This window comes from Dendrobates tinctorius, unplaced genomic scaffold (genome assembly GCF_039654945.1).
Source record: "Dendrobates tinctorius isolate UK_male_01 unplaced genomic scaffold, ASM3965494v1 ptg000147l, whole genome shotgun sequence".
In the NCBI taxonomy this organism is placed as follows: Eukaryota; Metazoa; Chordata; class Amphibia; order Anura; family Dendrobatidae; genus Dendrobates; species Dendrobates tinctorius.
The window spans coordinates 15,657,370-15,685,264 of NW_027361814.1; the positions used below are offsets into that span (position 1 = coordinate 15,657,370).

At 40.9% G+C, this 27,895-nt stretch overlaps 1 protein-coding gene across 3 annotated transcripts in view; it reads left to right on the plus strand.

The window, feature by feature from the left end:
• The window catches only part of LOC141049748 (alpha-2-macroglobulin-like protein 1), a 355,320-nt gene that overhangs the window by 220,542 nt on the left and 106,883 nt on the right, over positions 1–27,895 (plus strand). For all 3 annotated transcript variants that reach the window (XM_073546474.1, XM_073546473.1, XM_073546476.1), the window contains 9 exons: positions 4,116–4,205; positions 9,951–10,032; positions 15,169–15,247; positions 17,610–17,835; positions 21,070–21,190; positions 21,580–21,701; positions 23,240–23,291; positions 27,496–27,579; positions 27,688–27,864. In XM_073546474.1, the coding sequence (XP_073402575.1) occupies positions 4,116–4,205; positions 9,951–10,032; positions 15,169–15,247; positions 17,610–17,835; positions 21,070–21,190; positions 21,580–21,701; positions 23,240–23,291; positions 27,496–27,579; positions 27,688–27,864 (1,033 nt within the window). The remainder of the gene's footprint in view (positions 1–4,115; positions 4,206–9,950; positions 10,033–15,168; positions 15,248–17,609; positions 17,836–21,069; positions 21,191–21,579; positions 21,702–23,239; positions 23,292–27,495; positions 27,580–27,687; positions 27,865–27,895) is intronic.

Below are 27,895 nucleotides of genomic sequence, written 5' to 3' on the forward strand. Positions count from 1 at the left end.
ATAAAAAAATTGGTGACTAAAAGATCATGTTTGTGGAAAAAATAAAAAATTTTTATTTTCACGCCCGAGCATTATAAACTTCTGTGAAGCACTGGGGGGTTCAAAGTGCTCACCACACATCTAGATAAGTTCTTTGGGGGGTCAAGTTTCCAAAATGGTGTCATTTGTGGGGGGTTTTCTCTGTTTTGGTACATCAGGGGCTTTCCAAACGCGACATGGTGGCCGATCTCAATTCCATCCAAAAACATCAAATGGTGCTGCTTCCCTTCCGAGCTCTGCCATGCGCCCAAATAGTGGTTTACCCCCACATGTGGGTTATCAGCGTACTCAGGACAAATTGCACAATAATTTTTATGGTCCTGTTACCCTTGGAAATATAAGAATTGAGGGTGAAAAGATCATTTTTGTGGAAAAAATTTGATTTTTCAATTGTACGGCTGTATGTTATAAAGAAGCCCTTGGGGGTTCAAAGTTCTCACCACACATCTAGATAAGTTCCTTGGGGGGTCTAGTTTCAAAAATGGTGTCATTTGTGGGGGGTTTCCACTTTTTTGGTACATCAGGGGTTTTCCAATCGAGACATGGTGTCCGATCTCAATTCCAGCCAAAAAAGTCAAATGGTGCTGCTTCCCTTCTGAGCTCTGCCATGCACCCAAATAGTCGTTTACACCCACATATGGGGTATCAGCGTACTCAGGACAAATTGCACAATAACTTTTAGGGCCCTGTTACCCTTGGGAAAATAAAAATTGGGGGTGAAAAGATCATTTTTGTGGAAAAAATATGATTTTTTAATTGTACGGCTGTACATTATAAACTTCTGTGAAGCCTTTGTGGGTTCAAAGTTCTCACCACATATCTAGATAAGTTCCTTGGGGGGTCTAGTTTCCAAAATGGGGTCACTTGTGGGAGGTTTCCACTGTTTAGGTACATCTGGGGCTCTCCAAACGTGACATGGCATCCAATCTGAATTCCAGTCACTTTTGCATTGAAAAAGTCAAACGGCGCTCCTTCCCTTCTGAGTTTTGCCATGCACCGAAACAGTGGTTCCCCCCCACATATCAGGTATCAGCGTACTCAGGACAAACTGCGCAATAACTTTTGCAGTCCAATTTCTCCTGTTACCCTTGGTAAAATAAAAAAAATTGAACCTGAATTATTTTTTTTGTGAAAAAAAGTTAAAAGTTTTTTTTTTTTTAAATATTCAAAAAATGCCTGTGAAGCACCTGAAGGGTTAATAAACTTCTTGAATGTGGTTTTGAGCACCTTAAGGGGTGCAGTTTTTACAATTGTGTCATTTTTGGGTATTTTCTATCATATAGACCCCTCAAAGTGGCTTCAAATGTGATGTGGTCCGTAAAAATAAAATGGTGTTGCAAAAATGAGAAATCGTTGGTAAGCTTTTAACCCTTATAACTTCCTAACAAAAAAAATTTGGTTCCAAAATTGTGCTGATGCAAAGTAAACATGTGGGAAATGTTACTTATTAAGTTTTTTGTGTGCCGTATCTCTGTGATTTAAGGGCATAAAAATTCAATGTTGGAAAATTGCGAAATTTTCTAAATTTTCACCAAATTTCTGTTTTTTTCACAAATAAACGCAAGTTATATGAATTAAATTTTACCACTAGCATGAAGTACAATATGTCACGAGAAAACAATGTCAGAATCACTGGGATCCATGGAAGCGTTTCAGAGTTATTACCTCATAAAGGGACAGTGGTCAGAATTGTAAAAATTGGCCCTGTCATGAACGTGCAAACCACCCTTGGGGGTTAAGGGGTTAATGTGAGTCTGTCACCCCAAAAATGAGAACTAAACTTCTTAAACATTTATAGAGGGAACTTTGTACAGTATGTGTAAAGATCATACCAAGTATGTACATTTTAAAATTAGATTTGCAGGAAAACATCTATGAAGGTGCTTCAATGTACCCTTGACATGGACTATGGCTTGGTGCACGATTATGCCCTTTGATTTGCATATTCAGCTCAATCCCTTTTACTGACTGACAGCGCTTGCTAGGTAAGAGCAAACGTACTGATGCTGTAAACTCACCACTGTGATACATCATTGTCATTGCACAATAGCAGAAAAAGGGATTGATTTTAACAGCAAACAATTCAGATAAGGGACTGAGCTTAATAAGCAAATAAGAGAGTGCATTGGTGCACCAAGCCATTGGCCACATCAATATTGCACTAAAGCTACCTTATTTGCAAAGTAAATAAAAGTAAATTTATCTGCAAACATCATTAAAATGTATAAATGTGGTAAGATTTTTTTAGAGGCTGAGTCCCCTATATAATTAATTTGCATTTTGGGTCTGAAAGACCGCCTTTAGGAAGGGGCCTGTTGTTATAACTAAGTGGCTTGGTAAATGAAACATTGAAATTTTGGATCCATAAACCCCCGTTACACACTGCGATATCGCTAGCAATATCGCTGTAACGTCACCGATTTTGTGACGTTGCAGCGATATTGCTAGCGATATCGCTGCATGTGATACTTACCTCCGACCGGCTCCCCCGCTGCTCATCGTTGGTCGTGCGAGAAGCTCCTGGATCATTTCTCGTCGGCCACTTCCTGCGGCACTTCCTGTGGCGCCGGCGAGCGACGCGTGGAGCCGGGCGGGAGGACGCAGGATCGGCGCGTCTGACGGGTAAGTAGCGATCCCCGACCCCAGCGATGTCGCTGGTGAGATCTGCCTGTGTGGCAGCTCACTAGCGACCACCTAGCGATGCACCAGTGATCCTGACCGCGTCCGTCATATCGCTGGTCGGGATCGCTGGTGCATCGCTAGGTGTAACGGTACCTTTAGCCAGGAAACTCTCCAGATCTCAATTCAATTGAATGTGGGTGGATAAACAAGGACGGAAACAATCATGGAAATTGTGATAGACTACAAGACTGGTTAGGCAAGAATGGGTTGTCATCAGTCAGTATTTGGCCCCAAAGCTGCTATCCAGCATGCCAGGATGAATTGCAGAAGTCTTGAAAAGAAAAAGGGTCCATACTGTAAATATTGAGGCCTCGATTCATTATACTACCGCCTCCACACATTAACCTAATCTATCCCTAGGTGGCACAGCCAAAAGTTTTACCATAACCAGGTTCTCCGCATCATGTTCCCACATGCTTTATGCATCCATTAGCCCTCTGTGTCTGTACTGTTACACACTTAACATTATGGCTGGTCCAAACAATCAGGGCAATTGTTACCACCCACCTTTCCTGTCTACCTCTTTCCTCATAGACTGTAAGCTTGCGAGCAGGGCCCTCACTCCTCTTGGTATTTGTTATAATCTATGTGATTATTGTTATGCTGTAATGTCTATACTCTGACAAATCCCCTCTGAAATGTAAAGTGCTGCGGAATATGTCGGTGCCATAGAAATAAAATGTATTATTATTATGGTGATAATGACATAAATATGGCATAAAACATCTTCAAATATTGCAGAATTTTTGTGTAACCTGAAGTTTCCTAAAAATGTTGTGACTTTTTACTTATACACACCAATTTTGAGTGTGAGGAGCTGGGGACGGGATGCAGCATGGCAACACCCATCAGACAAATTTATTAAATGTGGTGGCGTTCCTTACACCAGCAATATTACTCAGTCCTCTGTCTGGAGTATTATGTCTGGCAAGGCACATAAAGGTACATGCCACGGATAAGTTGCACCTAATTCATTAAGTGGTGTGTGCCACTTAATGAATTAGGTGCATTTTATTTCTGCATGCCCATCATACATATTTCATCATGCCCATCATCAGTCTGAATGAATCGTGGCTTGAGCCTTTGCATATACAGTATTTCCCAATAAAAGTCTAAAAATGTCGAAACACACGACCACTGAAAAATCTAACTAAAAGATCTGAAACACTGAAACTTTGTGTAAACTACAATATGTGTCAGTCTCAACACTTTTGGCCACAACTGTAGAAAGTAAGTCTTTTGCAGGATAATTTTATAAAAGAGAGAACAATGCGATGACCCTGGTGGTTTTCTTTTACAATATACAGAGGTATTCACTATAGACAGGAATTTAACAGATGTTAAATTACAGTTTCAATGAATGTGTCATACATAAGTTTTGGTTTTGCTTTTAGGAAAATTTGAAAAAGAGTTATACTAGCCATCGAATTAGTCCAGCAATGATCCAAGACGATCACGAATTTGATCTTTCAAAGTTATTCCAGGTAAGCCAAATTTACTGAATATTATACTTAGACTGCATTTATAAAAAAATTTTGTGAGTTAAAAGGATTGTCGGACCCTTTTTTAATTTTAGAAACAGGATCAGTCTGATGTAAAAGTTCTAAGTAAAATAAACCTCAAAGATCTTTCATGCTCTTTATCCAAAAAACAATGTGTGAAGACTGGCGGAGGACCCTCGCATGAAATATCCAGACAACAATGATTATTCATAAATGGCATAACTTGCATTATATTTACACCATGATGATGCTTGCAGAAGGGGGTATGCCTCTCGAAACATCCAGGAGTGTTGTTCCTGCAGTCACTGATTCAGTGTCGCTTTGGCGGACAATATCTTCTCTCACTACCAAGTTAAACATAATGTGGTGAAGATAATTATGAATATAATGTACGTTCTGCCATATTTCTTGAGAAATATGATTTCACTGTAAAATTCAAATAAAGAGACTATTTTATGATTAATTATTGTTGTCTGGATATTTCATGCGAGATTTGATTGTTTACTAGGTGGCGAGATCCAAGCAGATCGGATGATTACACCAGATGCTACCTGTTATATTAAATCCAGTTGGATAAACACGTACATGGGCTGCACTGCTGGAGTAAATCAATTCTTCAGAAATGATTAGAATAAGGTTTTTTATTCACAATGCGTTTCAACAGTGAATAAAACATTTGTTGTTTTCACTTGATAAAGACGCCAGTATGGGTCTGAAATGCGTGGTGAATAAAGAACCTTATTCTCATTATCATTAATGAAGAATTGCTTTACTCCAGCAGTGCAGCCCACCTACATGTCCATCCAACTGGATCCAATATCTCCTGGAGGATTTATCTACTAGCCACAGGGCAACAGCAGCAATTTTTCTTCATGCCTATATAGGAGTTGTGCCTGTCACAACTCCACCAGGTGAGTGTAACCAGCACTCTCCTATACTCCCACCAAAGTGTATAACCCTATTGTGCACTCTTTCCCACTTCTAGATTTATTCACTTGTTATTATATGGAGTATTTATTTTCAAGATTGGTGGCATACCCTGTAAGTTCCAAGGAAGACCAGGCTAAATATTTCAAATGGAAAAAATCAAATAGATTTCACATATTTTATTACATTTTAATAATATTAATATAAAAAAAATGTTATTATAAAAACAAGAATAGAGAGGTTGAAACTGTGCATCTTGCATCTGAATCTGTGGAGCCATGGAGCCAGGTGACTGGCGGGTCCAAATCTTGTCTACCCCAAACGTATGGTCAATGGAGCAGATCTGTATTCTTTCAACCGGGGCCATGGTTCCGTAAGTTGGCATCCTGTAGAATGTCAAATCTGCATCCCTTGTGATGGAGTCATGATGTTCTGGCAGCTATCCTGTATAGTGTTCCTGGCTGTGGTTTTTTAAATAGTCTCTGGTTCTTTAGATCTCTGGATCTTTGGATGTATTGCTACAGAGGCATATTCCTTTTTATAGTTCACAACTTTTATCCTTCAAGCCATCATCCACAGGTCAAGGGGAAGGGGTGATGAGGTTAAGCAGCATGATTTGATAATTTATAGTTTATCCTTCAATGTCTGCAAGTCAACAAACTGCATGACCTGACATAATGTTTAAGAAAAATATCAGCCAACATCATTGTTCAGTTACCCTGCATCCCTGTTTTGCAAAGATAACAGTACAGTAAACTGTAGGAGCTGATGTGAGAGGTAAATAACAACAATTCATCAATTTACAAATATCAATTTAACTACAATAAGAGTCAATATGAAAATAACAGTTTATGCCTCCTGGATTACCAAATTTACATCTGGATAATTAATATTAAATGCTGTGTTATCACACTGGAGTTTGTAACAAGTCACATCAGCTCTATGTACACAGACGCAAGAATGAAGCATACAAGGTAAAGGCCATTGTATCTATTGTCAAACATAGCGTGGGCTCTGTTATGTTTTGAAACTGGTTTGTGGCATATGGCACAGGGTGTGGTGTCATGAACGCATTTTCTGCTCCACCAATTGAGAGTTCCCCTTCCGTTCTCCCTCTGGTGGTGACAGGAGGTAGTGCGGTTGGTTTAAGTGGTAGTGATCTGCCACCTGATGAGGAAGATAACAATTGGATCTCTGGAGTATCAGACTGGATATAAGACAGCCGACGCCCTATCCGGGTGCTGGTGATTCAGTCTGCTTCTCAGTTCCTGGACTTCAGGTCTCTTCCAGCCTTCTCAAGTTAAGTTTGTTTTTTGCTAATGTTCACACTTGCGCTTGTTATTCAATTCAGTTTTTTGTGTAATCAGCCTGCCCCTGCTAGGGCTATGCTGAAATTCCACTCCTATTAATCAGTATTTGCCAATCTGCTTTTTGTCCCTTATTAGATTGGCCTCTTTTTTGCTCTGTCTCAGAATATTTCAGAGTGCTGATATAGGTTTAGAAGTCTAGTGACTTCAGGGTTAATTTTGCTATCAGAAGTGGTGGACAATATTTTTGTTTTTGTATTTTTGGCAGATTGCAGACAGTGTCTTTCCTTTTCTGTCCGTTTTAGTTAGCCGGGCCCCATCGTTTGCTCAGCCTATTTTCTTGCCTTTGTTTGTATTTTCATCTTGTTTCACTGTCAATACATGTGGGGGGCTGTCTTTCCTTTGGGGTCTGCTCTGGGGAAGTTTAGTTTTCCTCTTTTCCTGCTTTAGGCTTATGTAGTTCTCCGGTTGTGACGAGGCGTCTAGGACCAACGTAGGAACGTTCCACGACTGCTGCTTGTTGTGCGGGTAAGATCAGGGATCTGCAATCTGCATAGTTACCAACTTCTCTGGTTTTCTGAGAGTTAGCTTGTTGTCTTTTTTTTCCTCCTCGGTTTTCCATTCATAACAGTGTGGCATATGGCACAGGGTGTCTTGAGTCTGTACAGGGTTCAATTAAATGTTAAGACTATTAAGCCATTTTGGAGCAAAATGTGCTGCCTAGGGTCAGAAAGCTTGGTCTGACTCGTAGGTCATGGATCCTCCATCAGGATAATGATTCAAAACACTGAAATAAAAACATCTAAGAATGGCTAAAAGCAGAGCATTGGACTATTCTGAAGTGGTCTTCTATGTGCCATGATCTAAATCCTGTTGAACATCTGTGGAAGGAGCTAAGACCTTCAGTCTGGAGTAGATAATTTACCGTACCTTCCACCGGATGGAGCAGTTTTCTCACTAGAAGAAGTCTCATTGACAGTTACAGAAATCATTTTTTGCAGTGATTGCTTCAAAAAATTGTGCAACAAAATATTAAGTTAAAGCGACCATCATTTATATCCAGGATATTTTCATTAGTTTTTTGTTTTTATATTTTTCTTTTGAACCAGAAGCATTGTCTAATTTTCATTAGTTGATATTTGATACATTTAAACTGAAAATTAGTAATTGCGTATGTCAGCTTCAAGTTAGTTCAGTGACCATTGTGGGTTTTTCTTACTTTACTAGAAGGGTACAAATAATTTTGTCGATACATGTATATGCTATAACATCTACTTGTTACCTGATTTTCCAGGCTGCAATATCCTTGTATGCCTCTGCATGGTTGGTGGTTGCATTTACAGGAAAAAGAAAACATTGCTAACATTGTTATGAGTCTATGACAAATTCACACTTTAATAATCAGTTGTTGCGCATTCAAAAATGATGTCCATGTGACTTTTTGTTGTTGCTTTTGCAAGAATGGCCATTTGCCATAACAAAGCCAAAATTTCAATATTTCTCTAATTTAAGATATTCATTAGAGACGATCACATTGATCAACTGTGAGTTGAATTTCATGAAAATCTCAAGTCTTGGTGACGTCAAACAATTTGCAATTCAATTCATACAGATTGCCAAAAGAACTGCTCAGCACTATTTTACACATTGTTGAAAAGAGCCCACAGAGAGCAGTTAACATGGCAGATGACAAAGCAGCATATGTTTCCTAAAAAAAAAAAACCTTGCAGCTATCACATCACATGGTCTATTGCAGCCAATCAGGAGGGACTATAACAGGCACTATAAAAGATAAGGGCAGGTCAATTTAGGGTTTTACAGTCTATAAATAATAGAAAGGCCTAATTCAGAGTTTGGTGTACCACTGCAGCACTGAAAAACATAGAAAATGGTAGTGGTAGTCTCAGTCTTTGATTAATAACAGCCAGATTCAAGTGACAGGGAGGTGCAGGACCTGCAGAGTGAAAGTGATTTTCAAATTGATTGACTTGTGAAATACTGCAATAACAACAGTAGTATCTTGATTTTTTTGTTTATTCTCGACGCACTACAAAGGACCAGGGAAGTTTTAAAGTCATCTCAGTCCTAATTTTCTTACTGCAGTAAAATACCGAAACCAAGGTTTGTCTACCAGAGAAAGTGTGCTTCCTGGCGTGTGAGACAAATAGACCTTAAATGATATCTATTTGACGGCAAGAGTGAGAGACAGAGAGACATCCAGCACATTGTCTGACACTGATTGTATTTGAAATCTGCCATTGGCAGGTGATGAGGGCTTTGCGTTGCTTACTGAAGAATATGAAAGGAACATTTTTTATCTTTCATGACTCCATCTTTTGGGACATCTCAGTGTACCCATTTTTAGTTAAATTAATTTTTTGAGGCGTAGCATTTGGGATCAAGACGCTGCCAGCTCTGGGCACAGAATGCTTAACAAATTTTCAAAACAAAATGTATGCCTTTCATGAATCAAATTTTTGGGATGTCTCAACATACTTCTCATTTTTAGTGAAAATTGTTTGGGAAGAAGCATCTCAAGTGAATTTCATGGGTAAGACCCTGTTCAGGATTAAGCCCATTAAGCACATGAATTGGCACAAAGGGCAAGAATGTTTTTTAAAAAAATGTTAATATTATGTGACTCAGTTTTCTTTAGGTCTCTGCTTCATACTCCTTTTTCGTGCAAATCAGAATTTTATGGGAAAAATCTACTGGTTTCACTTTCCCCAGTAGTACCTTATGCCGTATTGGGCCCTTACACAGAGGTGGTATCAATGGGAAACATTGTAACTAAAAACCAAAAGTTATTGATATTCTTGGTGACTGCAATTTTTAATAACAGAATTCTCAATTTTTGCATAAATAATTATTTTTTTTGGTAGGTTGAAGTTCCCCTGTAGAAACCTCTGAAGGATTGGTGAGAGGAAAGGCTAAGTTAGCTTTTTAAAGGGAACCTGTCAGCTGTTTTGGCCGCTATAAGATGCTGCCACTGCCTTTCAGGGCGATAAGCCCCCATCTGACCTGAAAGATAACAAAAATAAGTTTTATTATACTCACCCTGGGAGCGGTCCGTAGATAAACCCTGAAAGGCAGTGGCTGCATCTTATATCAGCCAAAACTGCTGACACGTTTCCTTTAATTATATGCCCTATATTCAATGTGAACCAAATATCAGGTAGCTTATGAGACTGCTATTCAATGCTGATCAACAAGAGATAACAATTATCTTGAGAAGGCTTTTCTTCCTCAAGGATTTCAGGTTCAACAGAATTTACTTTACATTTGTAATGGCTAATTCGTCTGATGACTTCACAATTACCTAATTCAGGTTCTTCAATCAACACTGTTATTTGTTGCTACTAAGTCACATTAATGGAGAGGGTGAAATAATAGAACCATCAAATAAAAATAAAAAAGCACCTCTTGACGACTGGCTAAATATAAAGTAAGTTGGTTAATGTGACCAAGTCAATATTTTTCTTTCTTTTTTTAGGAAAACTACTTACTCGTTTTTACCAACACTGGGTCACAAGAGGTGGCTGCCCGTATGTCTGTAAAAAAGAAAACAACTAAAGGTACTTCCATAAATCAAAATCCTTATGTAAATGTCGCATGGGTCAAGGTTTATCACTGTGACCACAAAGCAGGAGAAAATCCAGCTCAAGGAACCTGTGAACAAACTTCTTTCTTTATTCACTGAAAGTGCTCAGTAGAGGATAAAACAGAATCAGCGCTGTAAGTTACATGGTATTCGACATCGACGCGTTTCAGGTGACTTCACACCCTTAATCATGAGCTTACCGCAGTGACCCCATGCACCAGTAGAACGGGTTCCTTTGAGTTTGTGGGTGTAGCTAGTACACTGAAATGGTGCAGAAACCCCCAATGTTTTATGTTCACAAAGAAGCAGGCAGCACATTTTATAAAAATAAATCTCTTCACTGATGAAACCAGTATAACATTTGTACAAGATATAATTTGGCATTCACATCTTCATCTGTTTTCACAGAGGCATAGATATTTCCTTTACATGTGGTGACACTGCACTTATTCAATAACATTTTAGAGATACGTCTTGCCTCATTAGTATACTCCTTTCCTTTTGTCTGACCTTCACTGACCACAGCCCTCTCCAGCAAAGGTCGATAGTGACTTGTAGGATCGCAGCTTCCAACAGGTGACGCTATAGAGCACTAGTCCTCTTCCTCTCTGAACAGGCAAATTGCACATTTATTTTCCCAGAAGAGCATTGCATGGCAAATAAGCCTCCTTATATTGTCTTGCCATGGTCGGTATGTCACTCTTCACAAGGAGAAACGTTACCCCTTAGACCTTATTCCAGAGCCTCTCACCTAGCCAAATCAGATCTCTTACTTTGCACTGACGAGGGGCCATACCCTGAAACATCTGTTGTCTGCAAAGTGAGATTCTGATTTGGCTTTTATACTAAGTCATATTTCAAGGCTCATTAAAGGGTCAAAATTGACTTTTAGGATCATTGCTTCCAACTGGTGGCGCTATAGAGTTCTAGTCATCTTCCTCTCTAAAGAGGCAATTTGCAAATGTAACTATGAAGTAGCTCTGCTTTTACTTCCAACCACTCATCCCATCTGCAGTACTGGCTGAATGTGAATTCTTCCTTTACCAGCTGTCTAATCTACTTCAGCTCTAATGGGAGACATTACAATAAATTTGGCATAAAACAGTGCTCAACAATAATACATTTATAATATCACATATAGTCTTCAGGAGGTGCCAGACATCTACTCATTCCTTTACACTTAGATTAGACCTTCTTTTGTAAATTATCAAACATAAAAGACAAAGTTTAAATACATCCCAGCTTAATCTGTGCGGTACCTCATTACAAATATTAGTAATGTTTGTTTGTACATTGAGTAAAATATGCAGTGATTTTGTGTTTTTACATTGTGGCCAATGACCAATGTTGCAAGCCACTATGAAGCCGTATGTCAGGGAATATTCGTAATGTACAGTACAATTCTGTAGAGCCATGGTGTGGGGACAGTGTCAAATATGGAAGCAATTAAAAAGGAAGGTCAAACTCAATGATATCCATGAAAAATATTTTTATTCATAATTCATTAAAAAAATCTTTTTGATGCAATTGACAAAAATGTCACGAGCCCCCTATGGGGAGGTATATAGTAGCTTACACGTTTAAAACCTTGCCGTTCTTAATCATTGCATTTAACTCAAGGTTAAATAACACACATATAGATTATAAATTATTATGATTATGTGCATAAAAGTATAAAATCTGATAATTATTTAAAATCATATCATATAGAAGCTCTATATATTATCAGTATAAAGAAAACAACATAGCAATGAAACTGAAAATGCTCCAATAATGTGCATTAACATATGTATCCATCATAAGCTCTTGGAAACCACTACACTGGGGAAAAAGAGTATTTAGTCAGCGTCCAATTGTGCAAGTTCTCCCACTTAATAAGATGAGTGAGGCCTGTAATTGACATCATAGGTAGACCACAACTATGAGAGACAAAATGAGAAAACAAATCCAGAAAATCACTTTGTCTGATTTGGCAAGATTTATTTTTCAAATTATGGTGGAAAATAAGTATTTGGTCATTAACAAAAGTTAATCTCAATATTTTGTTATATATCTTTTGTTGGCAATGACAGAGGTGAAATGTTTTCTGTAAGTCTTCACAAGATTGGAACACACTGTTGTTGGTATGTTGGCCCTTTCCTCCATGCAGATATCCTCTAGAGCAGTGATGTTTTGGGCCTGTCGCTGGGCAGCACAGACTTTCAAATCCCTCCAAAGGTTTTCTATGGACTTGAGATCTGGAGACTGGCTAGGCCACTCCAGGACCTTCATATGCTTCTTACGAAGCCACTCCTTCATTGTCCTGGCAGTGTGCTTGGGATCATTATCATGCTGAAAGACCCATCCACATTTCATCTTCAATGCCCTTGCTGATGGAAGGAGGTCTGCACTGAAAATCTCATGATACATGGCCCCATTCATTCTTTCATGTATGTAAGCAGGTAATGGGATGCAGTAATGCAGAGCAAGGATTAACAGTAATACAATTTAATTACAACAGTAAGGAAACTCGCAGGGAGACAACAGGTAAATCAACAAAAGAGATTGCAATGTAACACAAAAATCCAGTTATTAAACTTATCGTGACTCCTAGGTTTCTCAGCCACAGGCAGTCCGATGAGGGTTGTAGTACCAGCAACAGCAGGCATGAAGTCTTCAGGCATCGCCCGCCAACACACAAACAAGCTTCTGGCAGCAACGGACGGTCTCTGGTTTTGCCCAATGAGCCCCTAGTCCATCAATTTGTACAGCTGAAATGGGTAATGAAGTAGAAGTCTTTACCCGGTGTGTGTTCCGCCACACGCCTGCCAACCATGGGGAATAATACTGATGGTCCGGCTCCTGGCATTCGCTTCTCAATGCAAGCACCGCACACTGTATGGCCGAACTCCCCAAGGCTCCGCGCATTCACTGGCTCTGTAGGGCCCTCTCATGTCCTCTGCTGTGTCCCATCTCTGCACTTTGCCAATGTCTGCAGAGTGCAGCGTCCACCTGTCTCTACTCTCTGCAGGGGGGAAACTGGACTGTTTTCCAGTGTTTCCTGCTCTCTGCCCAGTCTCGCCATGCCAATCTCAACAGGTCAGGGGTCCTGTACAGTTCCCCATTCCTTTCCCCCGGCAACACCAGATGCAGCCTTGACAGTTCTGGACTTGGCATTGTGCAAGTACCCGCAGCCTGGTCTTCCTCCTTACATGTACACGGATCAGTTGTCCTGGTCCCTTTGCAGAGAAACAGCCCCAAAGCGTGATGTAGCCACCCCCATGCTTCACAGTAGGTATGTTTTTTTTTAGATGCAACTCAGCATTCTGTCTCCTCCAAACACAACAAGTTTTGTTTCTACCAAATAGTTATACTTTGGTTTCATCAGACCATATGGCATTCTTCCAATACTCTTCTGGATAATCCAAATGCTCTCTAGCAAACTTCAGACGGGTTCGGGCACGTACTGACTTAAGCAGGAGGACACATCTGGCACTGCAGGATCTGATTCCCTGGTGGCGTAGTGTGTTACTGATGGTAGCCTTTGTTACAGTGGTCCCAGCTCTATGCAGGTCATTCCCTAGGTCTCCCATGTGGTTCTGGGATTTTTGCTCACTGTTCTTGTGATAATTTTGACCCCACGGGGTGAGATCTTGCGTGGAGCCCCACATCGAGGGAGATTATCAGTGGTCTTGTATGTCTCCCATTTTCTTATTATTGCTCCCACAGTTGATTTCATCACACCAAGCTGCTTGCCTATGCAGGTTCAGTCTTTCCAGCCTGGTTCGAGGTTACTATTTTGTTTCTGATGTCCTTCGACAGCTCTTTGGTCTTCATCATAGTGGAGTTTGGAGTGTGACTGCTTGACGATGTGGACAGGTGTCTTTTATACTGATAACAAGTTCAAACAATTCCGATTACTACAGATGAGTGGAGGACAGCGGAGCCTCTTAAAGAAGAAGTTACAGGTCTGTGAGAGCCAGAAATCTTGCATGTTTTTAGGTGATCAAATACTTTTTTTCCACCATAATTTGCAAAATAAATCTTTCTAAATCAGACAAGGTGATTTTCTAGATTTGTTTTCTCATTTTGACTCTCATAGTTGTGGTCTACCTATTATGTCAATTATAGGCCTCTCATTTTTGTGGGCGAACTTGCACAATGGCTTACTAAATACTTTTTTCCCCATTGTATATGTCCCCTGGTGTATATGTTCATCAGGGTGCAGATGTTTGATAAGAGCTCAGGAGCTGAGTCCACCTGCTGAAGACCCCATAGATGTCACCTTAATCCTGTGTAGGATAAAGTTGTTTAAAAGAACTAAAAAGTAAAGTAAAAAAAGAAAATTAAAAAAAGCTGAAAAAAATACAAAAATTTAACTCGCCCCCTTTTTTCCAAATTAAAAATAAAGAAATAAAAAAAGCTTATTTTTTTATTCAAAATATCCGATCTAGCAAAAGATAAAATGTATTAACCCATGAAATAAACACCGTAATAAGAAAAAAATGAGACTCCAGAATTGCGTTTTATTGGTCACTACACCTCCCTAAAAACTTGATACTTCATCAAAATGTCATATAAACCCAACAAGATACCAATAAAAACGTCAGCCCGCTACACAAAAAACAAGCCCTCACACAACTCCAGAAAGAAAGAAAAATGTGTTACAGCTGTCAAAAAGTGGCAACACAAGCCAGATTTTTTTTTTTTTTTACAAATTTCTGGATTTTTTTTCACCACTTAGGTAAAAAAAACTATGCAAGCTTGGTGACGCTGCACTCAAAGTGAAAAAATGTTTTCAGGTCATTTTTACTGCACAATAAACATCAGAAAACATCAGAAAAAATGGCAGAATGTAATTATTTTATCATTTCATCAGGCTTGGAATTTTTGTTTTTCTTTTTTAGAAATTCATATAGTAAATTTAATGATATCATTCTAAATTACAACTCATCCTGCAGAAAACAAACCCTCATATGGTCATGCCGACAGAAAAGTAAAAAAAAAAACTGTCTCTTAAAAGAAAAGGAGGAAAAAAAACAAAAACTCCAAAATCAAATTGGGAGCTGTGGGTTTAAGAAGCAAATGATTCGACTACATTTATTTTTAATGTAGTGTTTGCCTTTCTTAGATGTTGCTAAAGCGATCCCGAAACGGTTTACGAGAAGCTACTTTCCAGACACCTGGCTGTTTGAGGTAGTTCCTGTAGGGTGAGTATGCCACCACTTTATTACATCAATGTCTATATCTGTGGTACTTGCAAATTATTATATTAAGGCCCTTTCACACTTTCAGTATGTGATCAGTGTTTTACATCAGTATTTGTAAGCAATGCTGGGTATGCTATTTTAGTTATCATAACCGATTATCAGCCTCCAGATGAACCTGTTGGGGAAAAGCATTGTGGCTAGTTCTAAGGCTGGTTTCACATTAGCGTTGAAACAACGCTGCGCACTGCGTCGGTAAGCCCCGCCCCGATCCAGCTCCCTGCCCGCTCCATCCGGGATCACCGCCTACTTTCGCATTTGCACGCATGCGATCGGCGCACCCTATCTTTAGCATAGGGTGCGCAGATCATGCGCTGCCAGTGTGAAAGTAGCGTGCTGCGCACTTTTGACTGTGCGCCGTGCGCGCCGAAATGCAACATGCTGCATTTCGGCGCACCGTCAAAAGTGCGCAGCACGCTACTTTCACACTGGCAGCGCATGATCTGCGCACCCTATGCTAAAGATAGGGTGCGCCGATCGCATGCGTGCAAATGCGAAAGTAGGCGGTGATCCCGGATGGGGCGGGCAGGGAGCCGGATCGGGGCGGGGCTTACCGACGCAGTGCGCAGCGTTGTTTCAACGCTAATGTGAAACCAGCCTTAGACTATCATCACGAATATTTGCTGATAGGTTTTATTTTTTAGTTACTGTGGCGCCCCTGAGGCTTCGGTCGCCACAGAGGTACTGCACCTTCTCCTAAGGTGTAGTGCCCCACCATCCAGGTAAGGTGGGAGATCCTGACCACACTCCACACCTGCATTCCGCACACAGGATAGTTTAGTTGGGCCACCTAACAACTTCAGGCTGGGGGTTAGCAGAGCACCCCTCGTGGAACCCTGCTTCGTAACACGAGATGTGCTGGGAGGCGGGTGGAGTAAGATGATACAAAAGAGTGGGAACAGTGAGGATTAGAGGTCAGTTGATGTAGAGAGAGAAGAGAAGAAGATGGATGTTTGAAGGAAGTGCTGCAGCAGGTCCCAGTGATCTTGGCTGCTGGCACGGGGAAGGAAGAGAAGGAGACTGACAAGACTGATAACCTAACCTTCCAGAAGAGAGAATAGAACAGAACGAAGGAGAATAGAAGGACGGTGGGAAGCAGGTTGAGAAAGAGAGATAACCTTTCCAGTCCAGAGCGCAAAGGCCGGGGCCCGGTCCCCGAGGCTGATCGGATCTTTATGTCCAGCAACAGACACCGGTGGAGTAGTGAGCCGCTAACGCCTTGCTCCCCTCATAGACTTGGGACACAACAGCACTTGGAAAGTGAGCCGGGACTCTAGAGCTAGAGTTCCCCGAAGCAGGCTACAGCTGTCTGTCATACAACTAGAAACTAGGAACACCTAGAGAGAGGCATTCCAGGGTAACTAAGTACTGGAGTACTTCGCACCTAAAGGCGCATTGGAGGAGTCGTTCAGTAAGGTACATGTTGGCGGAGTGTGGAAAGGAGAATCCTATCTTGCCTGGAGGTTGGCTGGAGCCCTGACCTGGAGAGCACAGTGAGGAGGTAGGCCGTTGTGTGAACTGCAAACAGTGAGTAAAGCTTTGGAACCGCACACCCTGGTGTCCTCCAGTTATTCCGCACCGCTACACCTGAGTACCTGTACCTACACCATCTACGCCTCCCCGCCCTTACTGCATCTACACTGCCCTGGGACTACAGCTCCACCTGTGGGGAGCTTTACCATCTATGCTGCGCACAAACATCAGTCCCAGTGGATCTGCATGCAGCGTCAGCCTAACACAATACTTGCCGAGCACCACAGGTGGCGTCACGAACTATTCCTATAAACTGTAATATAACTAAACTTCCACCATTTACATTGGGTGCCCAGGGCCACGGACCGGGTCACCGCTGCTGTGACACATCCCCCCTGACGCCGGCCTGGTACCGAGTACCCAACAGCTCTGGGACGGGGGCGACCCATTACCATATATGATTTGTCCCTGTCTTTCCCCAATTAGAGACAGGTTTTTTTGGTATATCATTGTACAACTATTACTTCACATTTTTGGATATGCCCATTCATCCATTATTATCTATGATGAGGACAATTGTAGGGACAGCTGCCGAGGAGTGAGGACGCAATTGTCATTCATCAGTGGGGTGCCAACCTCCACGGATAGGCAGTTGCAGATACCTAGGATACAACCTAGTGAAATTTAGCGTCTTTATTGCCTAGTTTTTTTTACATATTTTATCAAATTTCCTTAGATTATTTTGCCTGTTTTTTGTTCTCAATTTTTTTAACGTTTATCTATCTAATAAAAACAATCATTCATTCATCACAGCATTCATCTTGTCTTACAGCTCAGATGGACATGCTGTACTGAATCTAACAACTCCACACACTATCACTAGATGGGTAACCGATGGCTTCTGCTTGGGCAAGAATGGTTTAGACAGTGTCATCGATGTTGAACTCACCACATTCCAACCTTACTTCATTGACCTGATTGTCCCCTCCTCTGTGGTACAAGGAGAGAAATTTACAATACAAGCCTTGGTCTTCAGCTATGAGAAGAAATGCATTCTGGTAAGAAACATTCTGAATATTTTTTTAATGTTCTAAAAAAAGTTTGCTTTTCTAGTTGGTTTAACGATTTCCAGAGGAGAACTTTGCAGCTGAACTTTGCAGCTGAAGTATAGAACATGTTTGCGCAGCTCACTAGAAACTCTGCAAGTGCAATTGGCCCTGACATCAGCCCTGGTTTGCCTGATATCAACATTAACCTTGTTTTATTTCTATATTAAGAGGTCACATTGCCATTATTTGTCAAATTACAAGTGCTTATCACTAAATTAGAATATCATCAAACAGTTAATTTATTTTCGTTCTTCAATGCAAAAAGTGAAACTCAGATATTATATAGAGTCATTAAAAACAGAGTGATCTATTTCAGGTGTTTACTGATGATTATGGCTTACAGTCAATAAAAACCCAAACGTCATTATCTCAGTAAATTAGAATAATTAACAAAAAACACCTGCAAAGGCTTCCTAAGCATTTTAAAAGATCCCTAGTCTATTTCAGTAGGTTCCACAATCATGGAGAAGACTGCTGACTTGACAGATGTCCAGAAGGCAGTCATTGACACACTCCACAATGAGGGTAAGCCACAAAAGGTCATTGATAAAGAAGCTGTTCACAGAGTGCTGTATCCAAGCATATTAATGAAAAGATGAGTGGAAGGAAAATGTGTGATAGAAAAAGGTGCACAAGCAACTGGGATTGGACTGCTGCTGGAGTCATTGCTTCAAGAGCCACCACACACAGACATATCCAGGACATGGGCTACAAGTGTCGCATTCCTTGTGTCAAGCCACTCATGACCAATAGACAACACCAGAAGCGTCTTACCTGGGTCAAGGAGAAAAAGAGCTGGACTATTGCTAAGTGGTCCAAGGTGTTGTTTTCAGATGAAAGTAAATTTTGCATTTCATTTGGAAATCAAGGTCCCAGGGTCTGGAGGGAGAGTGGAGAGGCCACAATCCAAGCTGCTTGAGGTCTAGCGTGAAGTTTCCAAAATCAGTGATGGTTTGGGGTGATGTTATCTGCTGGTGTAGGTCCACTGTGTTTTATTAAGAGACCAAAGTCAGCGCAGCCATCTACCAGGAAATTTTAGAGCACTTCATGCTTCCCTCTGCCGACAAGCTTTTTGGAGATGGAAATTTAATTCTCCAGCAGGACTTGGCTCCTGTCCACACTGCCAAAAGTGCCAACACCTGGTGTAAAAACAACAGTATTTTCACTTGTTTAATATGTGTTGCCTAGAATATGTAGTTATTTTTTTATGAGTTCTCTACCCTCAACCCAGTCCCTTTTACTCTTCTATTACCCCTTTTCCCAAAGACTTTTCCCATTTTCCTTCTGCACAAATCATCTCGGTGAACAGATATAAGGTGAAAATGTCAATGTGCCTTGTTAAAGTTAATTTGCTGACTGCTAAAATATAAAGAAAAGTTAATAAAAACTTTGGAAAACAAAAATCGAATTAAAAAAAAACCCAATATAATCACTGTGCTTGATTGGCCAGCAAACTCGCCTGACCTTACCCCATAGAGAATCTATGCGGTATTGTCAAGAGGAAGATGAGAGACACCAGACCCAACAATGCAGATGAGCTGAAAGCTGCTATCAAAGAAACCTGGGCTTCCATAACCCCTCAGCAGTGCCACAGGCTGATCGCCTCCATGCCACGCCACATTGATGCAGTAACTGATGCAAGAGGAGCCCCGACCAAGTATTGAGTGCATTTACTGAACATACGTTTCAGTAGGCAAACATTTCAGATTTTAAAATCATTTTTCAGGCTGGTGTTATAAAGTATTCTAATTTACTGAGATATTGACTTTTGGGTTTTCATTGGCTGTAAGCCATAATCATCAACATGAACAGAAATAAACACTTGAAATAGATCACTCTGTAATGACTCTATATAATATATGAGATTCACTTTTTGTATTGAAGAACTGAAATAAAATAACTTTTTGATGATATTCTAATTTAATGAGAAGCACTTGTATTCTTTCACAACATGGCCAACAGTAGACTAAGTGGACTATATTAATTTGCTGGTCAAAAGTTTTAGCCACATGCATTTGATTCATAAAATGAAAGATAAAGCAATGCAATTAACATGGCCAAGCATCAAGAGCAGAATAAGACATTCTCGGTGTGTAGTTGACTGCACTTGCAGTATGAGTCACATGAGCAGCCAGTGTGCAGGTCACACAGACATTAGTTCCAAGTTACCATAGGGGATGGTGTGGTTTTTCATCTCCATCATGCAAGTTCACATCGGGTATGTTTCTTTTCAATATAAGGAAAAGCAAGGCACTCAAATGCAACCATACAAGGACATCAACTAAGAAACGTATGCTGCCGGGAATGCATTTTTTTTCAAACAATGGGACCAATGTACAACAAATGTCACTGTATAGTACGACACGTCACTGTATACAATTGGACTTATGTATGACTCGTCACTGTATACAATGGGACCAGTGTATGATGCGTCACTGTATACAATGGGACCAATATACGACACATGTCACTGTATACAATATGAGAAATGTACAACATGTAGTATACAATGGGACTAATGTACGATATGTCACTGCATACAATGGGGCCAATGTCCGACATGCCAATGTAAACAATGGGACCAATATATGACACATGTCACTGTATACAATGGGACCTATGTATGACACACCACTGTATAAAATGGGACCAATGTACAACACATCACTGTAGACAGTGAGACCTATATATGACACGTCACTGTATGTCAATAGTGGCATTGTGGGATCTGTCAGGGGAAGACATCAGGAATTCCAAATTTTACCCCTGATGGACACTGCAAAGCACAGCATAGAAAAATCACAAGTCATACTGATAACTATGGATGATGGGAGAGATAAAATATACCGTAAACCAATAAAAGGAAGGAAATAAACTGTGGATAATGATGAATTTCAGTCCTAATTAATCTGGGCCATCAATTTTGCAGTGCGGCCACAAAGTTTTTTATTACAGTCCTGTATAAATCGCTCCAAAATCTAGTAGAAAACCTTTCCATCATTGCGGTGTCACAATTTGAGGAAAAGTGAAGGTAGATCTTATACTACAACTCATAGTTTCGCTAAGTTTCTCAAGGATTTAATGTTCAGGTCACCAATAAAGTTAACTGTGCCAAATAAGAACATGTTTTATCTTTTTTTGCATTTGTGAAGTATGCATTTATTTGCTTTATCATCAAAACAGATTGTCGCTTCGCTGACTGACTCAGAAGATCTGATCACAGCCCAGGACAAGGAGCAGGCCCGATGTGTCTGTGAGGGGCATTCGCACAGGTTCACCTGGGATGTTTCAGCTGTAAAACTAAGTACTGCAATGATTCATTATTTTTATGTATAATTTACGTTTTTTTTAACAATCAAAACTATTAGATTTTTGTTTTCTCAAATCCATACAATGTGGTTGTTGCTTTTTAAATTAGTCCATGAGTAAAAAAAATATTGCCCCAGGTTTTTGCACATTTGGAGGCATATGGAGATACAGTAAAGTATCTATGCTTTTTTATGGGAACCCTATTACCACACCTAGAACTACGCCAATGAGCCCTTATTGGTAGTATTAGGTTTCTTTAGCCCAACATCTTGTAATCCAAACAAGTTTAATGTCCCAGCTAGTGAGTTGGCACAGAAATTATAGATAATTTACTTTGTACTGTATAATATGTCCCTTACTTTGGGCTCTACATTCACTTTTCAGAGACACTAAAGATTCATGTTGACAGTGGGTCTATAGATGTGGAAGGAGGTTGCACCGAAGATGTTCTCCTGATAGGAAAGGATCACAGAACAGACTCTGTGGAAAAAAACGTTGAGGTCAAGGTGAGAGATAAAAAAACATTGAGGTCAAGGTGAGAGATATTAACCAGGGTTATATAGACAAGATCTAAACACTCAATAATTGTAAGTCCTCGTAAAACTATGTTGAATTGCCAATTACCATGTATTTACTGGGACGTAGAGTTGAGCAAATTTGTTCGGATTCAGTTGCCGAATCTGAATTTGCCATATTTGTGTCATATGGGTATGCAATTCGTGCCGAATGTATGTTTGATGATTGGTTCTGAACATGTTCGGCTCTGTTCGACGAATATTGCAAAAATGATATTCGTTGACGATCGTATTCGGAACTGAATTCGATCAAATTCGCTTAACTCTACCGATAAGGTGAATTTTGTGGCAATATAAATTCTCATAGATTTTGTAGCTATGAGCATAGTTTAATATATGTTCCAGCAGTGTCAATCTTAAAGGGAACCTGTCAATTTCAGAAAAACTATCGGCAGACATAATGGTAATTGTCATGCCAGGGCAGGGATGCAAACAGAGGGGTGAGGGAGCTGATAAAGGTGAGCTTTAACGATGGGGAGAGCAGAATATGGTGACCCCTCAACACTCATCTTATGCTGACACCTGCGCTACCTATCACTCTTGATGGGTGCTTTCCCCTCTTGCACCATCAAGTGCCTAAGCCCTGGTTGACCCTGGGTCTTAGCTCTAGATAGTGAGCTTGGCAGCAAAACACTAGTCTTACTACTACAATAAGACAGCACAGGGAGAAAACACAACAAAGAATATCCACAGGAATCAAACGGAACTCAATCACTCCAAAAATTCTAAAGCTATTCTTGGAACACAACAGTAGTAAGTAAGGCACAGGATAGAAAAAAAACTTTTGCTGGCGTAGGAGGAAGCCAAAAGTTAGCTTAAATAGTAGTAAAGGGGAGTGCACCAATAAGGAGCAGCTGAGACCAAAGCCAAATGGAATCTCAGCAGACTTAAACCAAGAACTCTTAACCCCTCCATACAAAAAGACACATTAAGCCTGCACCACTTCTGTGAATAGCCACATGGACTCCTAAGAGGTGTGAAAGGTTCACTTTAAAATGTTTGTGTCATCAGGAACATTTATTTCCAGTGCTGGAACTCACCGCTATCTTGAGAAATAGAATGGCAGCTGAACATGTGCAGCTCTATCTATTCATTCTCCATGGGAGCTTACTTAGCAGGTTTTGGAGATTACATAGAAATGAATGGAGGGAACCATAATGTAACATGTAGGGCTCAAATAAAGTAATGTACTGCTAGCATAATGACATAATGACATTGCCAGATAGTTGGCCAAACAGTCCAATAACAAAACAATAAATTGTAGAATAGGTCCGGACATCAAGTATGAGATTAAGGTACAAACTCTAGTTGCTCCAAGTCGCTAAAGTATCAGGACCCGTAGAGCCAACTTCAGGGTCAGTGATGACAAAACACTGCACATTGTGTGAATACAACAGTTGCAAACTTTCTATGAAAAAATACAGTAGTTTAAACATATATGTACATAAAGTTATTTTTTTCCTCTTTAGCCAAAAGGATATCAGGATGAAAAGACAAAGACATTCCTTCTTTTCCCAGCAGGTAATTACAAATGGGAGCATGAGCAGAATCAGACACAAATGCAGACGCTGCACAAATAATGAGTCAACACTTATGTGGCTGGGGTTTAGATTCTGTATTCACACATTCATCTGCAATGAGTAAGGGGCATGAGACAAAGATTAAGTCCTCCCTTCCTCTAGTAATCTGGTGAGTTTAAAAAAAAAGTCCCTCTGCAAATATTCCCCTAAAGTGCATAATCCCACTCTGGTGTAATGTTACAGGACATGAATACTGTTCATTTAACATCTATTAACATAAAAATTTAATGGGGGTGGCTGATTCGCTTTACCTCTCCCATAGAGATCAAAACCAACAGTTACAGTCTGTGGCCCACAGCTTGGTGGTTACAGTCTATCACGCACAGCTGGGGGGTTACAGTCTATGGCACTCAGTTTACTGGTTACAGGTTATGAAACACAGCTTGGTGGTTACAGTCTATCATGTACAGCTTGGTGGTTATAATCTAAGGCACACAGCTTGGTGGTTACAGTTTATGAAACATAGCTTGGTGGTTACAGTTTACCACCCACAGCTTGGTGGTTATAGTCTAAGTCTCACAGTTTGGTGGTTACAGTTTATGAAACACATCTTGGTGGTTACAGTGTATGACTCACAGCTTGGTGGTTACAGTCTATCACACACAGCTTGGAGGTTACAGTGTATGACTCACAGCTTGGTGGTTACAGTCTATCACACACAGCTTGGTGGTTACAGTGTATGACTCACAGCTTGGTGGTTACAGTCTGTTAAACACAGCTTGGTGGTTAACGTCTATACCACACAGCTTGGCGCTTATAGTTTATGGCACACAACTTGCTAGTTATAGTATATAGCACACAGATTGATGGTTATAATTTAGGAAACACAGCTTGATGGTTACAGATAATTTACAGCACCAGAACCAGTGGAAGTTCAGAAAAGCAGTGGTAAATCTCTCTAAGCAATAGAACTCTAGATAGTGAACAGAGATATTTGTGGATTTGTGTTGGCCTTTTCTGAGACCAGCTCTTAATATATTTTTCTGTTGTTGTAGCTGAGCTGTGTGAGGTCTTGTTTTTTGATTAATGAGTTGACACTTTTATTGATATCATTTTGGGGTGCATATGATGTTTTAATTGCTTTTTACTGCTTTTGTTATTTTTCAGGTGGAGATGTGACAACCAAAAAATGGCAATTCAGACATTCCTCCCCATACAACATTTAGTGTACATAGGAAGTTGTTTGATAAGTTAATAGCTTTTATAGATACAGTATGCTGATTCAATATGTTTATTTTTTTATTTATTTTTAATTGGGGATAGGAGAGGAGATTCATTCGTGCATTTTTTTTTAATTTGTTTTTTTTGGTGTCTGTTTTGTTTTGCATTTGTTCGATTGCTTGATCTATATAATGCAATACTATAGTATAACACTACTACAAAATGACAACCTCACGAGAGTGTAGGGCTGAACAGGTTCTCAGGATGCAGTGACAAGACACGAGACAGGGTATGATTTGTGAAATCAACGTTTATAACTTGGAGCCGCTGGGGCTATGCTGAACAAATAAAAGGGGTATCAACAATCTGTCCTCGCAGGGACTCAACAACACAAACAATAATTTTTCTTATATTAAATGCGACTAATCCAGTCAGTCCGGGTGTTGAAGGCCACGTATGGCCAAACTATGGGTCCTTATTTCCTATAGTAGACTTATCCTTCCAGGCGTCGTTCAGGATCGCAGACGCGGTCGCTTAGAGGTCGCTGATGCGGCTGCCTTGACGCCTTGATATTCCGTCATGATTTGGGCTCGACCGGCCCTGAAGGATCTGTGCTGGTGGGGCACAACAGGCCCTGAAGAATCTGTGCTGGAGGGGCACAACAGGCCCTGAAGACTCTGTGTTGGTGGGGCACAACAGGCCCTGAAGACTCTGTGCTGCTGGGGCGCAACAGGCCCTGAAGAATCTGTGCTAGTGGGGCACAACAGGCCCTGAAGAATCTGTGCTGGTGGGGCACAACAGGCCCTGAAGAATCTGTGCTGGTAGGCCTTTCAGGACGTCTTTACCGGCTCCCGTCTCACAGCGCAGTCATGACGCAGTTTGCCAAATGACGGTTGGCCGGCCTCTGCTCAGGGTCCCTCTGTAGATGGGACGTGGGCCTCTATTGCCACCTATGGAGAGGTGGCGTCCACTGAGGCCGGTGATGGCAGGGCCGCAGCTGTGGAAGAAGGCAGGGGGGCAGTGTCCAGGCTGCTGTAGCTGTTAGATGTGGAGTAGCAGCGGCGACATGAGGTAACGGACCTGTCTCAATAGGGCGGGGAACAGCGGGCGCTGCTGTGTGCGACCGTGTGCCGAGAGCAGCCTCCGGTGAAAGTCTTTCACGTCTCACTTGTCGGTGAGTCAGTCACTTACCCCTCACAGACTCCTGACGGTGTCTCCAAAACACACCGCCCGTTACTCCATTTCTCTCTATGTCACTCGGCTTCCTGCCTCCTGTCACACTCTCTGCCAACTGCCACCTGAGCGCGCCCTCTGCTCCTTTTATCTTCGCCCCGCCCCCTGTTGCCCTGACACCTTCATTCGTGTGTCTTCCTTTGTTGCCCCCCCCGTGTTGTTCCTTCAGGAACCCTGATGGCGGTCCCCTGGGTTCCGGCCCAGTCACTATCTGGGAGTCCTCCTCCCCACAGGAGCATGAGGATGGCAGCCACAAGGACCTTTACCAGCCTTATGGATTCCATAGTTACTGATTCAGACCCTGAAATTAAGACTCCTGGGACAGATAAATGCCAGAATTGGCACGGCAAATGGATCGTGCCACCTAAATGCCTGTGTCAGTCATTAACACCAGCATTTAAGGGATTATTCAGCTCCCATATGAGCTAGGTCTGTTTACCAACAGTATAACACAGCTAGCATCTGCCGTGTGGTGGTCTCGCCTCCTGTGGATGTTGGGAAGCAGTTAACCGCACAATGTCAAACATTTTAATGGTATGTTTGTCTTTGCATAGAACACATCATTTGTACACTATATCTAAATAAAATAGTAGCATTCAGTATAACTTTACTGTTGAACTAGGAATTATCAGTTTCAGTTCACCGATGTTCAATGAGCACCCTACTTAAAGGAGTTGTCCACTACTCGGACAATCCCTTCGGAATCATTATGTTTCTTCCAGATAAAATATTAGCAGCTAGACTCACTTTTGGTGCAGGTGTATGACATTGTAACGATGTCGCTTAACTTTCCCCTCCTTCTGGTGTAACTGACGTCTAGAGGAGGTGAGAGTGCCTTGGACAGCCAACGCCAATACCATTGTAATGGCTCTTGCACCAGAGGTGAGTATAACTGTTACTGTTTTACTTGGGAGAAACCTAGTGATTGAGAAGGGGTTTTCCAAGTAGTGTAAAACCCCTTTAAATGTATCATAGATATTAACCTCAATAGAATTGTACTATGTATATTTAGTATGCAATTCCAAAATATCCCGTGGGCCCAGACTACTAGCCTGTGTAGTGTCTGCTGCTCTGATGAAGTCAAGCTATCCCTGTATTACATGGCCAGTCATATCAGGAAAAAAATGTAAGCTGGTTGTAGATTCCTCTTGCAAAATCAGTGCTCTGCCCAAGGACCCATATGAAAGGTTGTTCTTGAAGCCACTGTCCAGTCTGCTTCTGATAAGTGCTTTGTTTTGACTTTGACATGTTTACTGATTCCTCTTCTACCTTTTCATTTTGTGCATTCTCTGACCTCTTGGTTCTAATCCATCTGCCTGACTACTCCAGCCAGCCTACACTGCTGGCTATCAATTGCCTCCGTGGTCCCAGCTCAGGGGCCCCTGTGTAAGTTCAGATCCCAATATAGGAGTTAAGGGGTGAAGGCTAGGGCTACCCCTGGGATCTGGTAAACGGAGTGACTTGCACTAAGCCTGTCCATGGCAGACATTTTTAGAGGTGCCAGATGACCACTGACAGAGCTACATTACACCAGGTAGAGAATTTTGACAGAATGTTTTTGTGAACCTTCCTTAGGTAAACAGTAAGGCTTCATTCACATGTGTGTTCAAGTTTCCAATGTTGTTTAATTGCTATAATACACTACTATGTCGGGATGTACTGTAAAATGGATGCAAGAAATGTAAACCTGAAAGACACGTTACAGGTTATTGATGAAAATCTAACTTTAGCTTTATCTTTACTCTTATAAGACAACAGCGACGCGATTGCTATTAACATTGATGTTCCAGAGAGAATGGTCCCAGGCTCTGGACATGCGCACATCATAATTATGGGTGAGTCCTCTTCAACAATAACAATCTCACCAGGGAAACCTTACATTTAAGGGAAATATAATGCTACTGTGCATACTATTTTATATTATTCATATTATATCTTGCTAGGTGATCTCATAGCCAATGTTATTCCTAATTTGGACGATCTGTTCTATTTGCCTGATGGATGCGGAGAACAGAATTTAGCAAAATTTTCAAGCTATGTTTCCACAATGGAGTATCTCGAGAGTACAGAACAATTGACACCTGAAACAAAAGCTGAGGCTATAGAAGAAATGACTAAAGGTGAGTGACATGATTAAAGCATGATCTCATA